This window comes from Parasteatoda tepidariorum, chromosome 9 (assembly GCF_982258835.1).
Source record: "Parasteatoda tepidariorum strain Cologne lab strain chromosome 9, Ptep-v5.0, whole genome shotgun sequence".
Taxonomy (NCBI): domain Eukaryota; kingdom Metazoa; phylum Arthropoda; class Arachnida; order Araneae; family Theridiidae; genus Parasteatoda; species Parasteatoda tepidariorum.
The window spans coordinates 8,451,776-8,472,652 of NC_141763.1; the positions used below are offsets into that span (position 1 = coordinate 8,451,776).

Sequence of the window (20,877 nt, forward strand, 5' to 3'; positions counted from 1 at the left end):
GTCCATATCCACCTTGTCCGTATCCTCCTTGACCATATCCTCCTTGACCTCCTGCACCGCCTGCTCCAGCTGCTGCTGCGGCTGCTGCACCAGATCCTTCTCCACCTTGTCCATATCCACCTTGTCCATATCCCCCTTGTCCATATCCTCCTTGACCACCTGACCCATCTGCTGCTGCTGCTGCGGCTGCTGCTCCAGATCCTTCTCCTCCTTGTCCATATCCACCTTGTCCATATCCTCCTTGACCACCTGCACCACCTGCACCACCTGCTGCGGCTGCTGCACCAGATCCTTCTCCTCCTTGTCCGTATCCGCCTTGTCCATATCCTCCTTGACCACCTGAGCCGCCTGCTCCAGCTGCTGCTGCCGCGGCTGCTGCTCCAGATCCTTCTCCTCCTTGTCCATATCCACCTTGTCCATATCCACCTTGTCCATATCCTCCTTGACCACCTGCACCACCTGCTGCGGCTGCTGCGGCTGCTGCACCAGATCCTTCTCCTCCTTGTCCGTATCCGCCTTGTCCGTATCCTCCTTGACCACCTGAGCCGCCTGCTCCAGCTGCTGCTGCAGCGGCTGCTGCTCCAGATCCTTCTCCTCCTTGTCCATATCCACCTTGTCCATATCCACCTTGTCCATATCCTCCTTGACCACCTGCACCACCTGCTGCTGCTGCGGCTGCTGCGCCAGATCCTTCTCCACCTTGTCCATATCCACCTTGTCCATATCCTCCTTGACCACCTGCACCACCTGCTGCGGCTGCTGCGGCTGCTGCACCAGATCCTTCTCCTCCTTGTCCATATCCACCTTGTCCGTATCCTCCTTGACCATATCCTCCTTGACCTCCTGCACCGCCTGCTCCAGCTGCTGCTGCTGCTGCGGCTGCTGCACCAGATCCTTCTCCACCTTGTCCATATCCACCTTGTCCATATCCCCCTTGTCCATATCCTCCTTGACCACCTGACCCACCTGCTGCTGCTGCTGCGGCTGCTGCTCCAGATCCTTCTCCTCCTTGTCCATATCCACCTTGTCCATATCCTCCTTGACCACCTGCACCACCTGCACCACCTGCTGCGGCTGCTGCGGCTGCTGCACCAGATCCTTCTCCTCCTTGTCCGTATCCGCCTTGTCCATATCCTCCTTGACCACCTGAGCCGCCTGCTCCAGCTGCTGCTGCCGCGGCTGCTGCTCCAGATCCTTCTCCTCCTTGTCCATATCCACCTTGTCCATATCCACCTTGTCCATATCCTCCTTGACCACCTGCACCACCTGCTGCTGCTGCTGCGGCTGCTGCGCCAGATCCTTCTCCACCTTGTCCATATCCACCTTGTCCATATCCTCCTTGACCACCTGCACCACCTGCTGCGGCTGCTGCGGCTGCTGCACCAGATCCTTCTCCTCCTTGTCCATATCCACCTTGTCCGTATCCTCCTTGACCATATCCTCCTTGACCTCCTGCACCGCCTGCTCCAGCTGCTGCTGCTGCTGCGGCTGCTGCACCAGATCCTTCTCCACCTTGTCCATATCCACCTTGTCCATATCCACCTTGTCCATAACCACCTTGTCCATATCCTCCTTGACCACCTGCCCCACCTGCTCCAGCTGCTGCTGCTGCAGCTGCTGCTCCAGATCCTTCTCCTCCTTGTCCATATCCACCTTGTCCATATCCTCCTTGACCACCTGCACCACCTGCAGCGGCTGCTGCGGCTGCAGCACCAGATCCTTCTCCTCCTTGTCCATATCCACCTTGTCCATATCCACCTTGTCCATATCCTCCTTGACCTCCTGAGCCGCCTGCTCCAGCTGCTGCTGCTGCGGCTGCTGCGCCAGATCCTTCTCCTCCTTGTCCGTATCCACCTTGTCCATATCCACCTTGTCCATATCCTCCTTGACCTCCAGCAACGCCTGCTCCAGCTGCTGCTGCTGCGGCTGCTGCGCCAGATCCTTCTCCTCCTTGTCCATATCCACCTTGTCCATATCCACCTTGTCCATATCCTCCTTGACCTCCTGATCCGCCTGCTCCAGCTGCTGCTGCAGCGGCTGCTGCACCAGAACCTTCTCCACCTTGTCCATATCCACCTTGTCCATAACCACCTTGTCCATATCCTCCTTGACCACCTGCTCCAGCTGCAGCTGCTGCGGCTGCTGCTCCAGATCCTTCTCCTCCTTGTCCATAGCCACCTTGTCCATATCCTCCTTGACCACCTGCTCCTCCTGCTCCAGCTGCTGCTGCTGCTGCGCCAGATCCTTCTCCTCCTTGTCCGTATCCACCTTGTCCATATCCACCTTGTCCATATCCTCCTTGACCTCCTGAGCCGCCTGCTCCAGCTGCTGCTGCTGCGGCTGCTGCGCCAGATCCTTCTCCTCCTTGTCCGTATCCACCTTGTCCATATCCACCTTGTCCATATCCTCCTTGACCTCCAGCACCGCCTGCTCCAGCTGCTGCTGCTGCGGCTGCTGCGCCAGATCCTTCTCCTCCTTGTCCATATCCACCTTGTCCATATCCTCCTTGACCACCTGCACCACCTGCTCCAGCTGCGGCTGCTGCGGCGGCAGCGCCAGATCCTTCTCCTCCTTGTCCGTATCCACCTTGTCCATATCCACCTTGTCCATATCCTCCTTGACCTCCTGAGCCGCCTGCTCCAGCTGCTGCTGCTGCGGCTGCTGCGCCAGATCCTTCTCCTCCTTGTCCGTATCCACCTTGTCCATATCCACCTTGTCCATATCCTCCTTGACCTCCAGCACCGCCTGCTCCAGCTGCTGCTGCTGCGGCTGCTGCGCCAGATCCTTCTCCTCCTTGTCCATATCCACCTTGTCCATATCCTCCTTGACCACCTGCACCACCTGCTGCGGCTGCTGCGGCTGCTGCACCAGATCCTTCTCCTCCTTGTCCGTATCCGCCTTGTCCGTATCCTCCTTGACCACCTGAGCCGCCTGCTCCAGCTGCTGCTGCAGCGGCTGCTGCTCCAGATCCTTCTCCTCCTTGTCCATATCCACCTTGTCCATATCCACCTTGTCCATATCCTCCTTGACCACCTGCACCACCTGCTGCTGCTGCGGCTGCTGCGCCAGATCCTTCTCCACCTTGTCCATATCCACCTTGTCCATATCCTCCTTGACCACCTGCACCACCTGCTGCGGCTGCTGCGGCTGCTGCACCAGATCCTTCTCCTCCTTGTCCATATCCACCTTGTCCGTATCCTCCTTGACCATATCCTCCTTGACCTCCTGCACCGCCTGCTCCAGCTGCTGCTGCTGCTGCGGCTGCTGCACCAGATCCTTCTCCACCTTGTCCATATCCACCTTGTCCATATCCCCCTTGTCCATATCCTCCTTGACCACCTGACCCACCTGCTGCTGCTGCTGCGGCTGCTGCTCCAGATCCTTCTCCTCCTTGTCCATATCCACCTTGTCCATATCCTCCTTGACCACCTGCACCACCTGCACCACCTGCTGCGGCTGCTGCGGCTGCTGCACCAGATCCTTCTCCTCCTTGTCCGTATCCGCCTTGTCCATATCCTCCTTGACCACCTGAGCCGCCTGCTCCAGCTGCTGCTGCCGCGGCTGCTGCTCCAGATCCTTCTCCTCCTTGTCCATATCCACCTTGTCCATATCCACCTTGTCCATATCCTCCTTGACCACCTGCACCACCTGCTGCTGCTGCTGCGGCTGCTGCGCCAGATCCTTCTCCACCTTGTCCATATCCACCTTGTCCATATCCTCCTTGACCACCTGCACCACCTGCTGCGGCTGCTGCGGCTGCTGCACCAGATCCTTCTCCTCCTTGTCCATATCCACCTTGTCCGTATCCTCCTTGACCATATCCTCCTTGACCTCCTGCACCGCCTGCTCCAGCTGCTGCTGCTGCTGCGGCTGCTGCACCAGATCCTTCTCCACCTTGTCCATATCCACCTTGTCCATATCCACCTTGTCCATAACCACCTTGTCCATATCCTCCTTGACCACCTGCCCCACCTGCTCCAGCTGCTGCTGCTGCAGCTGCTGCTCCAGATCCTTCTCCTCCTTGTCCATATCCACCTTGTCCATATCCTCCTTGACCACCTGCACCACCTGCAGCGGCTGCTGCGGCTGCAGCACCAGATCCTTCTCCTCCTTGTCCATATCCACCTTGTCCATATCCACCTTGTCCATATCCTCCTTGACCTCCTGAGCCGCCTGCTCCAGCTGCTGCTGCTGCGGCTGCTGCGCCAGATCCTTCTCCTCCTTGTCCGTATCCACCTTGTCCATATCCACCTTGTCCATATCCTCCTTGACCTCCAGCAACGCCTGCTCCAGCTGCTGCTGCTGCGGCTGCTGCGCCAGATCCTTCTCCTCCTTGTCCATATCCACCTTGTCCATATCCACCTTGTCCATATCCTCCTTGACCTCCTGATCCGCCTGCTCCAGCTGCTGCTGCAGCGGCTGCTGCACCAGAACCTTCTCCACCTTGTCCATATCCACCTTGTCCATAACCACCTTGTCCATATCCTCCTTGACCACCTGCTCCAGCTGCAGCTGCTGCGGCTGCTGCTCCAGATCCTTCTCCTCCTTGTCCATAGCCACCTTGTCCATATCCTCCTTGACCACCTGCTCCTCCTGCTCCAGCTGCTGCTGCTGCTGCGCCAGATCCTTCTCCTCCTTGTCCGTATCCACCTTGTCCATATCCACCTTGTCCATATCCTCCTTGACCTCCTGAGCCGCCTGCTCCAGCTGCTGCTGCTGCGGCTGCTGCGCCAGATCCTTCTCCTCCTTGTCCGTATCCACCTTGTCCATATCCACCTTGTCCATATCCTCCTTGACCTCCAGCACCGCCTGCTCCAGCTGCTGCTGCTGCGGCTGCTGCGCCAGATCCTTCTCCTCCTTGTCCATATCCACCTTGTCCATATCCTCCTTGACCACCTGCACCACCTGCTCCAGCTGCGGCTGCTGCGGCGGCAGCGCCAGATCCTTCTCCTCCTTGTCCGTATCCACCTTGTCCATATCCACCTTGTCCATATCCTCCTTGACCTCCTGAGCCGCCTGCTCCAGCTGCTGCTGCTGCGGCTGCTGCGCCAGATCCTTCTCCTCCTTGTCCGTATCCACCTTGTCCATATCCACCTTGTCCATATCCTCCTTGACCTCCAGCACCGCCTGCTCCAGCTGCTGCTGCTGCGGCTGCTGCGCCAGATCCTTCTCCTCCTTGTCCATATCCACCTTGTCCATATCCTCCTTGACCACCTGCACCACCTGCTCCAGCTGCGGCTGCTGCGGCTGCTGCTCCAGAGCCTTCTCCTCCTTGTCCATATCCACCTTGTCCATATCCACCCTGTCCATATCCTCCTTGACCACCTGCACCGCCTGCTCCAGCTGCTGCTGCTGCGGCTGCTGCACCGGATCCTTCTCCTCCTTGTCCATATCCACCTTGTCCATATCCTCCTTGACCACCTGCACCACCAGCTGCAGCTGCTGCAGCTGCTGCGCCAGATCCTTTTCCTCCTTGTCCATATCCACCTTGTCTATATCCTCCTTGGCCACCTGAACCGCCAGCTGCAGCTGCTGCTGCTGCTGCGGCTGCTGCGCCAGATCCTTGTCCTCCTTGTCCATATCCACCTTGGCCACCCGCACCTTGTCCATATCCACCTTGGCCACCTGCACCTTGTCCATATCCTCCTTGACCACCTGCACCGCCTGCTGCAGCTGCTGCTGCCGCGGCTCCTGCTCCAGATCCTTGTCCTCCTTGTCCATATCCGCCTTGGCCACCTTCGCCTGCACCTTGTCCATATCCACCTTGTCCATATCCCCCTTGACCACCTGAACCGCCTGCTGCAGCTGCTGCTGCTGCTCCTGCTCCAGATCCTTGTCCTCCTTGTCCATATCTGCCTTGGCCACCTTCACCTGCACCTTGTCCATATCCACCTTGTCCATATCCGCCTTGACCACCTGAACCGCCAGCAGCTGCTGCTGCAGCTGCTGCTGCGCCAGATCCTTCTCCACCTTGTCCGTATCCACCTTGTCCATATCCACCTTGTCCATATCCACCTTGTCCATATCCTCCTTGACCACCTGAACCACCAGCTGCTGCTGCTGCGGCTGCTGCTGCACCAGATCCTTGTCCTCCTTGTCCATATCCACCTTGACCACCTTCTCCTGCACCTTGTCCATATCCTCCTTGTCCATATCCGCCTTGACCACCTGAACCGCCAGCTGCTGCAGCTGCTGCTGCGCTGGATCCTTCTCCACCTTGTCCGTATCCACCTTGTCCATATCCACCTTGTCCATATCCTCCTTGACCACCTGAACCACCAGCTGCTGCTGCTGCGGCTGCTGCTGCTGCACCAGATCCTTGTCCTCCTTGTCCATATCCACCTTGGCCACCTTCTCCTGCACCTTGTCCATATCCGCCTTGTCCATATCCGCCTTGACCACCTGAACCGCCTGCTGCTGCGGCTGCGGCTGCTGCTGCACCAGATCCTTGTCCTCCTTGTCCATATCCACCTTGGCCACCTTCTCCTGCACCTTGTCCATATCCACCTTGTCCATATCCCCCTTGACCACCTGAACCGCCAGCTGCTGCTGCTGCTGCAGCTGCTGCTGCGCCAGATCCTTCTCCTCCTTGTCCGTATCCACCTTGTCCATATCCACTTTGTCCATATCCTCCTTGACCACCTGAACCACCTGCTGCTGCTGCTGCGGCTGCTGCTGCTGCACCAGATCCTTGTCCTCCTTGTCCATATCCCCCTTGACCACCTTCTCCTGCACCTTGTCCATATCCTCCTTGTCCATATCCGCCTTGACCACCTGAACCGCCAGCTGCTGCTGCTGCTGCAGCTGCTGCTGCGCCAGATCCTTCTCCTCCTTGTCCGTATCCACCTTGTCCATATCCACCTTCTCCTGCACCTTGTCCATATCCTCCTTGTCCATATCCCCCTTGACCACCTGAACCGCCAGCTGCTGCTGCTGCAGCTGCTGCTGCGCCAGATCCTTCTCCACCTTGTCCGTATCCACCTTGTCCATATCCACCTTGTCCATATCCACCTTGTCCATATCCTCCTTGACCACCTGAACCACCAGCTGCTGCGGCTGCGGCTGCTGCTGCTGCACCAGATCCTTGTCCTCCTTGTCCATATCCACCTTGGCCACCTTCTCCTGCACCTTGTCCATATCCTCCTTGTCCATATCCGCCTTGACCACCTGATCCGCCAGCTGCTGCTGCTGCAGCTGCTGCTGCACCAGATCCTTCTCCACCTTGTCCGTATCCACCCTGTCCATATCCACCTTGTCCATATCCTCCTTGACCACCTGAACCGCCAGCTGCTGCGGCTGCGGCTGCTGCTGCACCAGATCCTTGTCCTCCTTGTCCATATCCACCTTGGCCACCTTCACCTTGTCCATAGCCACCTTGGCCACCTGCACCTTGTCCATATCCACCTTGTCCATATCCTCCTTGACCACCTGCACCACCTGCTCCAGCTGCTGCTGCTGCGGCTGCTGCACCAGATCCTTCTCCTCCTTGTCCATATCCACCTTGTCCATATCCACCTTGACCACCTGCACCACCTGCTGCAGCTGCTGCTGCGGCTGCCCCTGATCCTTGTCCTCCTTGTCCATATCCACCTTGGCCACCTTCACCTGCACCTTGTCCATATCCTCCTTGCCCATATCCGCCTTGACCACCTGAACCGCCAGCTGCTGCTGCGGCTGCTGCTGCTCCAGATCCTTGTCCTCCTTGTCCATATCCACCTTGGCCACCTTCTCCTGCACCTTGTCCATATCCTCCTTGTCCATATCCGCCTTGACTTCCTGATCCGCCAGCTGCTGCTGCTGCGGCTGCTGCTGCTGCACCAGATCCTTGTCCTCCTTGTCCATATCCGCCTTGACCCCCTTCTCCTATACCTTGTCCATATCCCCCTTGTCCATATCCCCCTTGACCTCCAGAACCACCAGCTGCTGCTGCTGCTGCTGCTGCTGCGGCTGCTCCAGATCCCTGTCCTCCTTGTCCATATCCACCTTGGCCACCTTCCCCTGCTCCTTGTCCATATCCTCCTTGTCCATATCCACCTTGACCACCTGAACCACCTGCTGCTGCGGCTGCACCAGATCCTTGTCCTCCTTGTCCATATCCACCTTGGCTACCTTGTCCATATCCGCCTTGACCACCTGAACCGCCAGCTGCTGCTGCTGCGGCTGCTGCTGCTCCAGATCCTTGTCCTCCTTGTCCATATCCGCCTTGGCCACCTTCCCCTGCTCCTTGTCCATATCCTCCTTGTCCATATCCACCTTGACCACCTGAACCACCTGCTGCTGCTGCTGCTGCGGCTGCTGCTGCTGCACCAGATCCTTGTCCTCCTTGTCCATATCCGCCTTGGCCACCTTCCCCTGCTCCTTGTCCATATCCTCCTTGTCCATATCCTCCTTGTCCATATCCACCTTGACCACCTGAACCACCTGCTGCTGCTGCTGCGGCTGCTGCTGCTGCACCAGATCCTTGTCCTCCTTGTCCATATCCACCTTGGCCACCTTGTCCATATCCGCCTTGACCGCCTGAACCGCCAGCTGCTGCTGCTGAGGCTGCTGCACCTGATCCTTGCCCTCCTTGTCCATATCCGCCTTGGCCACCTTCACCTGCTTCTTGTCCATATCCACCTTGTCCATATCCCCCTTGACCACCTGAACCGCCAGCTGCTGCAGCTGCGGCTGCTGCTGCTCCAGATCCTTGTCCTCCTTGTCCATATCCGCCTTGGCCTCCTTCCCCTGCTCCTTGTCCATATCCTCCTTGTCCATATCCACCTTGACCACCTGAACCACCTGCTGCTGCTGCGGCTGCGGCTGCTGCTGCACCAGATCCTTGTCCTCCTTGTCCATATCCACCTTGGCCGCCTTGTCCATATCCGCCTTGGCCACCTGAACCGCCAGCTGCAGCTGCTGCTGCGGCTGCTGCTGCACCAGATCCTTGTCCTCCTTGTCCATATCCACCTTGGCCACCTTCCCCTGCTCCTTGTCCATATCCACCTTGACCACCTGAACCACCTGCTGCTGCTGCTGCTGCGGCTGCTGCTGCACCAGATCCTTGTCCTCCTTGTCCATATCCACCTTGGCCACCTTCGCCTGCACCTTGTCCATATCCTCCTTGTCCATATCCTCCTTGACCACCTGATCCGCCTGCTGCAGCTGCTGCTGCGGCTGCTGCACCAGATCCTTGTCCTCCTTGTCCATATCCTCCTTGGCCACCTTCTCCTGCACCTTGTCCATATCCTCCTTGTCCATATCCTCCTTGTCCACCTTGTCCATATCCTCCTTGACCACCTGATCCGCCAGCTGCAGCTGCTGCTGCGGCTGCTGCACCTGATCCTTGTCCTCCTTGTCCGTATCCACCTTGGCCACCTTGTCCTGCACCTTGTCCATATCCACCTTGACCACCTGAACCGCCAGCTGCAGCTGCTGCGGCTGCTGCACCAGATCCTTGTCCTCCTTGCCCATATCCTCCTTGGCCACCTTCTCCTGTTCCTTGTCCATATCCTCCTTGACCACCTGAACCGCCCGCTGCAGCTGCTGCTGCGGCTGCTGCACCAGATCCTTGTCCTCCTTGTCCATATCCTCCTTGTCCACCCTGTCCATATCCCCCTTGACCACCTGAGCCGCCAGCTGCAGCTGCTGCGGCTGCTGCACCAGATCCTTGTCCTCCTTGTCCATATCCGCCTTGGCCTCCTCCTCCTGCACCTTGTCCATATCCTCCTTGTCCATATCCGCCTTGACCACCTGAACCACCAGCTGCTGCTGCTGCGGCTGCTGCACCAGATCCTTGTCCTCCTTGTCCATATCCTCCTTGTCCATATCCTCCTTGTCCATATCCGCCTTGACCACCTGAACCACCAGCTGCTGCTGCTGCGGCTGCTGCACCAGAACCTTGCCCTCCTTGTCCATATCCCCCTTGTCCTCCTTGTCCGTATCCGCCTTGTCCACCTGAACCTCCTGCTGCTGCAGCGGCTGCTCCGCCAGATCCCTGTCCTCCTTGTCCATATCCCCCTTGTCCTCCTTGTCCGTATCCGCCTTGTCCACCTGAACCTCCTGCTGCAGCTGCAGCTGCTGCTGCGCCAGATCCTTGTCCTCCTTGTCCATATCCACTTTGTCCTCCTTGTCCATATCCGCCTTGTCCACCGGAACCTCCTCCTGCTGCTGCTGCTGCCGCGGCTGCTGCGCCAGATCCTTGTCCTCCTTGTCCATATCCCCCTTGTCCTCCTTGTCCGTATCCGCCTTGTCCACCTGCACCTCCTGCTGCAGCTGCAGCTGCTGCTGCGCCAGATCCTTGTCCTCCTTGTCCATATCCTCCTTGTCCTACTTGCCCGTATCCGCCTTGTCCACCTGAACCTGCTGCTGCTGCTGCTGCAGCGGCTGCTGCTCCAGATCCTTGCCCTCCTTGTCCATATCCACCTTGTCCTCCTTGTCCGTATCCGCCTTGTCCTCCTGATCCACCGGATCCAGCTGCTGCTGCTGCTGCACTAGATCCTGATCCTCCTTGTCCTCCGTATCCGCCTTGGCCATAACCACCATAACCACCAGATCCACCTGAAGCTGCTGCTGCAGCAGATGCCCCTGCTGATCCCGAAATACTATTTCCTGATGATTGTGCGAACATATTAATTAAAGTGCGGATTTCATTAACAAAACCAGGGTTACCTTCACCAGTGGTTTGGTAAAATGCCTCATTTAAAGAGTTAGTAATGGCATCAGTAACCGCTCCAATGTTCTGCCCTCCTGATTCAGATATGGCAACTTCAGCCATAGCTGATGCGAAAGCCGTATTCAAAGCTTGCAATTTATGGGACGTTGCCTTTCCTTTCATACTACCCATGGCACCCTTCATTAATCCTCCGATGGAACTCATATCATCCATTTGCTCAGCTGAAAAAACTCCAGTTCGTTCAGCATTAGTCATGAAACAATTAACGTATGCTTCTGCCGTCTCTGCACTTTCCCATGGAGTACGATGTCCCACAGCAAACTTGCCGTGAATGCATAAAGCTAGCAGAAATGCTAGGGAAAGTTTAGTAAACCAAGTCATATTCTTCTTTGGAAAAGCTTGATTGAATACTTTCCCCAGCGACTTGCCTGCTTTTTATACTATATTTTTCGTGAGAAGAAGCAGGTTTGTCAATAAATCTAGGAATTTTCAGATCGTATGATTTTTCTCTTGCGCAAGTTGTGACGCAAATACCACAGTAAACACACCTGCCTCTCTTCGCTCCGTTTGTTTTTTTAATTTCATGTTTTGCCATTTAATGAGTTAATGAGTCAAAAATATTGTAATTTCTGTTTACCTCATTATGATTTGTACCTGGCTATTATATATTTTTTTAAACTTACTTCATTTTGTTTTAGTTTATCGATGTTTTTTCATCTCTTATCCTTAAAAATTCGATATGATTTCTTTTCATATGCTTTTCAACTTAAAATAATCATGTTTCTTTCATTCTTATGTTTTTTAAACTACATTAATAAGTAATTTTTTTATATAAATATTATGGTTGAAAGAAATATACCATTGAAAGAATCGAGATATAATCTTCTGACTTTAAATACATTTTTAGGTCTATTAAGATTTCTGCATATTTTATATAATCAACCGTAACTTTGGAACTGAAGAAGAAATTTCGGTTGAATTATTATTTTTAATGTTTCCTTCGAATGTTTAAAAAATATGCTTTTATTTCATAAAAACTTTCAAATAATAGTCATGTTTATCTCAGAAAAAAGAAAAGTCATTTGCAGAAATAGTTGGACTTTTATTTACAGTTTGAACTTCCTCATTAGTTTCTTCTTCTGACTCTTCAATAGATTAGCATTTTGATTTCACTGGAGATTGTGGAACTAAGAAAACCGCCCCCTCCCCTCTAATGTAAGGGTATTTTTAAAAAAATCAGACTCGTTGGCGTGGTAGGTTTCTCCTTCAGCAGAGGAGAGTTCACCAGCTTAGCGGCCCGACAAAACCCCCCGTGGCATTTATTAAAACAAGCACGATACAAAAGTAATACATCCTCCTGCGGTAACAAAATCTTCACAGGACGATTATACATATCTGAGAGCCGTGATGGCTCAGGGGACAGAGTGTTCGCCTTCCAATAAGGTAAGGTGGGCTCGAATCTCGGCGATGACTGTTCGATATCAATTCCGTATCCGGCTTTCGCCGGCCACAGTGCTGACGTTAAATATCCTCAGTTATAGACGGATCATAGGGTAGAAACCCCTTGACAGCAGGCCAGCTATGGGAGGTTTTCTTAGTTTTCCTCTCAATTTAACGCAAATGCGGCTTAGTTCCATCAAAAAGTGTTCCACGAAATTGGATCGTCTATTCATCGACGGTTATAAATCATAAATTAAAATATCCATAACTGAAGTTCAAAAGTCAGAAACAATAATAACATTTTTGAAAGGTCGTGTATTTGTAAATAGTAGTTCAAAAGATCTTTATAATATAGCCTGGGTAATGTTCTCTCTCTTTCGTATACCTGTTAATGCAGAGGGTTGCAACTGTTCGTGCTTTTCAGTGGCGCCATCTATGGCCAAGAATTCGACTTCTGCCACAGCATACGTCACGCCCGTTTATAGGGCGGACCTATTCATGCATCCATTAAATCATCCGCAGAACGTAATTTTGACCTGAATCAGAGAACGATCAGTCTCTAATTCAGTACCCCTAGAGGTATTGATTTGCTATGGGAAGATGGAGGACCTTGCGACTCGACAGATTTAACGTGCATCAATCCCCGTTTTACTGCACGGGGCGTCTTCGGCCGGCGGGATTCGAACCCACGAACTCTCGGACGTGAGTGCAGCTCCCTACCGTCCAGGCTATTAAGGCCCTAGGGCAGGGATGGGGAAACTACGGCCCGCGGGCCAACTGTGGCCCGCCGGAAGATTTTATCCGGCCCGCGGACAGAATTTTAACTAGCCGATCAGTGGCTAATATATCTACTTTGTTTAAAACTATTTTTGTTGATTTCTTTTTTAACAAAGTACTGATGACCTTTTCACTTTCTCTACTTTTGTTCTACAAAACATAAATTAATTAAAATAGTTAGCACAAACAGCTTTGACTGGTAAAATGTTGACAGCAAAAGTTCTTTATAGAATAGCTGTAGATTAGCTCCAACTAATATTTGTCTTTCTCGATGAGCAGACATATTGAATCTAATGTAGGTGAATTGTACTTCACATGAGGCTGACTACGCGTTTTAAGTTCCAACGCACGGATTTTTCTGCCGGCTCGAGTTCTAACATAATTTACTGCGTATGGAAAAGTTGCACACATACAATGTCATTGTAAATAATGGTGAAATTATTAAATGTATAAAATGGCTACTGCCTTTTTGAGTTATTTGTAAAAAGTTTTTATCCCAAAATGGCAACTAAAAAACGCAAAGTTGATGTAGAGTGACGTGCACTCAATGATGAATTGACTTTATTTTATTTCAGAAGTTTTTACTCGGCCCACCAAACTCTTTTTTCTAGATTTTTGGCCCACGATCCAAAAAGTTTGCCCATCCCTGCCCTAGGGTAATGTGGCCTGGGATAATTAAGGTAGTCAAGAAGTGTCCAGACTTATCTAGTCAAGATCGTTTAAAAAGAAGGTTCTTAAAGGTTCTTAAAGGAACAAATGTTTTAAAATTTGGAAGTAAAAGAAGTAATGAAATTTGAAGTTTATGATCGTTTGATTCAGAGTCAGTTTCATTTTTTTTACGCATTTGTTGTTATTGAGGAAAGAAAATCTCCCGTGACAGATTTACAGCAAGGAAGACCACCAGTTCCAACACATGATCTGCGAGGGAAATTAAATATAACTAAGCCCCACCCGTAGTATTTCTAAAGAAAATTAAACATTTTCTCTTTTAGTTGAATTCCAGCAGTTTGAGAAAGAAGAAAAGTTGTGATATATTTTACAAACAAGTATCGAAAATTGAAAATATTTATATTAGTTTCCCAACACTTCTTTATATGTTTTACAGTGGGCTATAATTTAAAACAATTATTTAATAAAAATTAAGAAACTTATCATGTCTGAAAATTAAGTTGCCCTGAAACTTATTCTGTAGAGCAGACTAAAATTTAGTTCCTAAATTTTAGTGTACTCTACAGAATAAGCACAGTAGACTTAAATTAAGGTTAATCAATTAGCAAAGATCAACACGCCCTAAATTGAAGAAATTTTTAGAAGAACGAATTACCAACTATTGAGAAACTACCCATTCGTCTGACGGGGGCAAAAAATGCACGACACTCTTACCGTTGCTGTTTTAATACAGAACCCAGCCCTGGAAAACGAGGTTACATGCTTGATCATAAATTTATAGTATGTGCCCAATAAGTTATCGGAGCTCTTGTACAAAATAAAACACGAAAATCTCAATAGGATATAAGTTTTCTTCGTTCAATTATATTTAAAAAGAGAACGATATTACAATATATTTTATGCATAAGTAAAATTAATATTAAGGAGTTCAAAATTTCGTTCTCTTGACCAAACGATTTGGACCACATTTTCCAGATTGTAGCTCCCTCCTCCTCATTTTGATGGTCAAGAATCCGGAAACTTTTTTATTCTTTATAAGTACGTTTTTTAACTAATTTCATAACTTGAAGTATTGCCTGCATTAAGTAATTAGCATGTTGGTGGTCACCAATCATTGAGTCCTAGCACGATCATTAGATAAAAAGTTATTCAGGTTTATGTAATTTATTTCTTAATAAACTAAAAATTATTTTCCCAAAATAAATCACGTAATGCATTAAATAAATAAATCGTATTTAATTATAGCTTAACAATATATGTTCATAAAAAACAAATTAAAATTTATGAATAAACAAATTATGAGCTTAATTGATAATTATTCTATCATTACGAGCAGTAAAAGATTAAATTAAGTATTAGTAAATATATGACGCCTTCTGAATTAAGACATGAGAATGATGACTTATTTTATTTTCAATTAAGAGCATTGAATATTTAATAATCTTAAATTGCGCAAGACCAGCTTTCTCAAATAATTTATTCAAATAAACAGTGAATTGCATAAAAGTGCGTTTCAATTGAAATATTTGACGTCATACAGGCGACGGTAGATCATACCACACTCCCACGAAACAAATAATATTTGCATGAAATTCGAACGCTTGGAATTTCAGAGTAAGTGAATAGCTGTAAAATTCAATGCCATTTATGTATAATATGGTAATTTAAGCTCACAATTCGTGCTACCTCCAAACGTAAGGAGCAATAGTTGTTTGTCATTGTAAACAAGAAGAAAACACTGTACAAAGAGTATAGAAGATAAGATTAATTTTATATACAACAGGTGATTATTAATTCTGGATAAGATTTTCTTAGATTTTGGTACTTCTCAAAATTTGGGTATGTTCGGTACCTGTTTCTTATGTTATATGTTCTACCGCGTTTAGAAATCAGTTATTCTGCAGATATCTTGCTAATGTGCAAATTAACTAGAATGATAATTTTAAAACTGCCAAAAGAATTGTTTCTTTAATGACCTAGATAATTTGCAAAAATTCTGTGATAATTTCCTCCTAGGTACTCGTTAAAATTAAATCAAGATCTTGGCGAGAATAACAACAGCTTTTCTGGCTACTTAAGTTAACATAATAATATTTTTACTTTTCGCAATCTCAAAAAAAAAATCAAGTGAAGAAGTGAAAAATCAAAGAATTAAACGGTTTTAAATATCATTACAATTAAGGAAATTGTAATTTTTTTTTATTTTTAAAATATCTGAAGAATCACTTCAACAATCAAACAGTCATCAAATTGTGCGAGAAAAAAATCTTTAGAACTACAATAACGATGCACTTGATGTAACAGATCCCCCTACTTTCAAATAATCTAGTTAATGATTTTAGTGGCAGCATATACAATATATTATATGAAGTCTCACAAAATACTTTTCGAATAAGAAATAAAATTAGAAAACTTTTTTTTTTCTAATTGAGCGTTAGAGCATAGTATCTTATGAGAAAGAAAATAATGGCATTGCGATCTCTACGTGATTTGGACTTTTTGCTATTTTATGGACATGAAAATGGTGTTTTGTTGCACAAATATTTCATAAAAACATAAGAAGTTAAGAAGTAAACAAAAGTTAAATAGCTGCATTTGGACATACATGAAAACACTAAAAACTTTTTCTAAGAATATTTCAATTAGTAAAATGTAGCTGATCGGCTGTTGCCATTTGTTAAAGAAATTATTAAGCAATCGTCCTATTGACGCATAATTCATTTTTTTCCTTTTAAAATCTGCTAACCACTTAAAATTTTCTTTTAACTTAAAGAGTTTAATGTAAATTTTTAAGGAAAGGAAATACGGAGTGTATTTATTCTAATAAATAAAAAGTTACTGCCATATTTAGAACTACTCACTATACATCAAAACAAAATTTAATAATGGATAACTAAAATATAATTTAAAGAAAAAAAATTATTATTTTTCTTAAAAAATTATTTTTGTTTATTTTTTTTAATTAGGTTTCCGGTAAATCAAATATAAATAGAAAGGCAGAATATGAGAACAAAGAGGTACACTATTAATGGTAAAGAATAAAAGGAGTTTAGGAAAAAAGTTGCTTTTCCGCTCATTTTTCTATTATTTTTTCTATCTATCTATCTATATATATATGCATGTATGGGTGATTCTTTTTAAACATGACAATTCTGACCGAAAAATTTCTTGGAATTTAAAGTCTTCAGAATAATCTAAACTTTTTTTTGTATATTTCCTTAGTTCCACTTATTAATATCTTACAGACAGCAGTGTAGTTTATTGATATTTGTTTGAGAAAAGAGATAAAATCGAAATTCACAAAATCTTGAATGCCAGGAAAATGACATACTAGCTTAGAAGTTTAAAAAACAGTCATTTTAAGTTAATAGTGAGTAACTTAACTTAACCCTTTATGTTAGATGAACCATAAATTGCTTAAACTAATTCTTTTTGTCCACTGTAGAAAAAATAAAAATTTTTTTTGTTGCTGATATGTGCAGAATAAAATTGTGTATAATAATCAATCATTAAGTAAATAAATAACTTTGATTACATCCAAGCATATTACAATCATAAATAAACTTGGTATTAGGTTAATATTTGCTTTCCCTTCTTACAGTATTAGCAGTTTACAAAAAAATAAAATAAAAAAAATAGAAAAAAAATATCTGGTAACACTGCAATGTCCGGGCATTCATAAGTCAGGAAAATGACAGCCAGGATAATGATAAATTCGCCCTTTTATAGCATATAACTTTACTTTAATTTAATATTTTGGCTTAAGACGTTTAAGTTCTGCGGAAAACAACAGGATTTCTTAAAATAACTCAGATAAATCTATGTAGTTTATGTTATTAATGATTTCAAGAAGCCATGAAAATGACAACACAAAAACCTACTGACCTTGAAAAATTTTCGAAATAGATTTTGAACCAGAAAATTGGTTCTTTATTCATCCAACAAGACATGTTCATATAGGAGGGCATCTAATCAATCTATTAACATAAGATATTGATTGCTGGCTCTATCTAGTTTGGTTATAAACCACTAAATAAAAGTAGCCAGGAAAATGACAGATTTTCTTGGGACAAAAAATTTTTTGACAGAAAAAATTAATTTAAACGAAGTTTTGTAAATAATACCCTCTGCGTATATTCTAGAAATGCTTACACCGGTTGAGATAAAAAAAAATTAGATATTGAAAAATTTATGGGAAGTTTTGAAGCTAGTTATTATTGGAAACATTTTTTGGGACATGCCAGGAAAATGACATTTTGATATTCAATTAAATTTTTTAACTGTACAAAACAGTCAATGCTAGTGCAAAGTCATTTTAAAATGCTAGCAGCAATGCTATTTATTAATATTAAAAAAAAAGTTATTTTAGTATTATAGTATCAGATCTTGGAGCAAGGGACAGTGCATTGTCATATTTCGTGAGAATCACATCATTCATATATATATATATATATATATATATATATATATATATATATATATATATATATATATATATATATATATATATATATATATATATATATTAGGGTTCGAAAAACCGAAAAACCGCCTCGGCAGTTTAAAATCACCCGCGGACAACGAATTTCTCGAATCCGACGTCCACGCGTTTCCCGTTAATGTTCGTGATACATTTTCAATTTTTGTTATCTTACAAGTGGAACTGGCAAGCCTCATATTTAATTCATTTAAAAAACACAGTACCCTAGGATAAATTGACATTCCAGATAACTTGACCATTATCATTTAAATTATTTGATAAAAGAAATAAATTATTTGATAAAAGAAATACTAGGTTACTATTAGTAAACTAGTATTTCTCTTATTACTGTATAGTGTAATCCTAGTAACTACTAATTCTTTGTCTAATTTATATAAATGTTTGTAATAAATAAGAGAAAATTATATTTTTATTTATTTAGGAGCTACGGGCTAGTTTCAAAGGAGTACGGGCACATTGTTGGACAAGCCATCTATATATATATATATATATATATATTCACTGTCCCTTGTCTCCTTGCTTGATTTGATTATTATGAAATGAATGACGAGAGAAAGAGGGCGTCACCACTAGTCGTGCTGTTGCGTAAATGTTAGGGAAAATCTTGCAAAGAAAATCCGTAAAATGTCTCGATTTAGGGAATAAGGGATATCTTAGTAATTGTAATAAGTTTATCAAATAGATCGCGCGATTCCCACAAGGAGCAAGGGAAAAATGTCTTATTTTTAAGTAATGCATACTTGAGCCAAAAATAGATTAAAGGACAGGCTGCGAATTTAAAAGTGGGAGTTTCGCTTTTAATAATAAATTAAGAAAAGGATTTACAGAAAAGGAATAACATAAAAAGCTTAAATGAAGTTTTTTATGTTACATCCCCATCCTCGAAAATTTTTTAATTGCTCTCTAAAATTCGTTAAAGAAAATTATCTACTTACAGAACTTTCCCTATGATAAAAGCCCAATCGAATTGAAAAGAATAAATTTCGAAATCTCACATTACCATCAATATACAGAAATAGCATTAATTACAAAAAAACACATTTAAATAAACAGCATTAAAATTTAACATTATGTTACTAATTTAACACATATTTCACTGCTAAAGAAACGTAGAAAAGCAGGAAAGCAGTAAAGCAGACAAGCAAGCCTTCTTTTTAATTAAAAAATTTTTTTAAATAGTTTTTCTGACTCTTTGTCAGTTCAGTTCTATGTTCATCGTTTGAAGATCTCACTAAAGTTGTTTACAACGAAGAATGAATCCTCATAATAACACAATTCAAATAAACTCTTCTATCAAGATGAGAAAATTATATAAACATTTTCAAAATGCACATATTCAAAAAACAGGAAAAACAGGAAAAAACAAGTGATATGAGATATGAAGAAAAAAAAAAAGTTGACACTTTGTTAAAGGAAATGTTTCAATCAGAAGTTTTGACTCCAGTATTGTTTATATTGTTAGAAAACAAAATTAAAAAAAAAAATGACACAGTGGTTGTTATTCTGAAGTTGAGAATTTTTTTCATTATCTTGAATTTGCATAATTCCGCCAACATGATTTTGACAATGTTGCACACCATTATCACATTTTGTCTCAAGAATATTTGAAAATTCAAGATTATTTTCAGTTTTGCTATTTAAATCTTTATTTTTAAGTCCACTTTTTGTTTTATTTTTCTTTAAATTAACTTTGCTTACATTTTTATTTTTGTTTATTCTCACGTCCAAAATTTTCTTTTTTTTAACAATGTTTTAATTTTGTTCATTATTATTTGACTTAACATTCTTTCTTTTATTTCTACATTCCTTATTTTTATTCTTAACTTTATTTTCATTATTGGTATTTTTATTGCAATCTTTAATCTGGATTTCAGGAGACAAGTTGCTTTTATAATCCAAAAAAGTGATCCGTTTTCTCCAAAATTTTGCAATACAACTCGTTTAGCACAATCAATCACAAATTTAAACTCATTACATTCCTTTAAACCCAATATGGCATAAGGTAGATCAGTAATTAAAATATAAAATTCCACTGACCTAGTTATATTTCCAATTTTTGAATGTAAAGTGCAAGTTTGGTTAAGTAACCTTTTGTTTGTTTTACATTAACTAAGCTTTTTCTTTCTTTTTGGACTTTTAGTTTTTCAAAAAGCTCCATATGTATATTTAAGTTTAGATGTTTATAATCATGTAATTTGTAAATTGCAATTAGAAAAAAAATCATTCACAGTTTTTTGCCGTTTCAGATTAAATTTAATTTAAAAGTATGCAACTTGCACTCATAGTTATAAGATATTCGGTAAAAGTCTATAAAGTCTCTCACTACCTTCGTATCATTAATACAAATTTCAAGTTCTAAAATATGACATTTTATTACAAAGGGCAAAAAAAAAGGCTTTTTACATCTGCATTCTGACAGTAAATAAAAACTCAAGATATAGAAAAGGCACAAAATTGTCACATAAATTTTTTAAAATTATTTAGTTTATTTAGTGATAATTTTAATTACTCTCACTACTCAAATTTAAAAAGTGTTTAAATTTTTTTACAATGTAATTTTAAATCTTGAAATTTATATAAAATCTGAATCTGATTAATTTCAAAATTTTTGTTTGAATAAATAAAAATATGAGTTTTGAATTTTTTTTTCCATAAACAATTCAATTATTTTATGCATAAAAATAATTTCTGAGATTACATTATTTACAGTAAAACATTGTTACTTTACTATTCAAAATTTTACCATCATTATTAAATTAAATAAAAATATGTGTTAATTACTTTTGCATTAATTTATTTTCAGAAAAAGTGCGAAATGTAAAAATAACATTAATGG

General features: G+C 44.5%; 1 protein-coding gene across 35 annotated transcripts in view; it reads right to left on the reverse strand.

The window, feature by feature from the left end:
- Positions 1-11,086, reverse strand: part of LOC147803296 (uncharacterized) — a 113,241-nt gene extending 102,155 nt beyond the window's left edge. For 5 of the 35 annotated variants that reach the window (XM_087150805.1, XM_087150785.1, XM_087150794.1 and 2 more), the window contains exons 1-2: positions 7,168-11,086; positions 268-6,531 (exon numbers count right to left, since the gene is read on the reverse strand). In XM_087150805.1, the coding sequence (XP_087006931.1) occupies positions 268-6,531; positions 7,168-11,035 (10,132 nt within the window). In that variant the 5' untranslated portion in view covers positions 11,036-11,086. Of the gene's footprint in view, positions 1-105 lie in introns of all 35 variants that reach the window. The other 30 variants (XM_087150814.1, XM_087150792.1, XM_087150810.1 and 27 more) reach the window with 30 other exon arrangements.
- Positions 11,087-20,877: the final 9,791 nt, after the last annotated feature.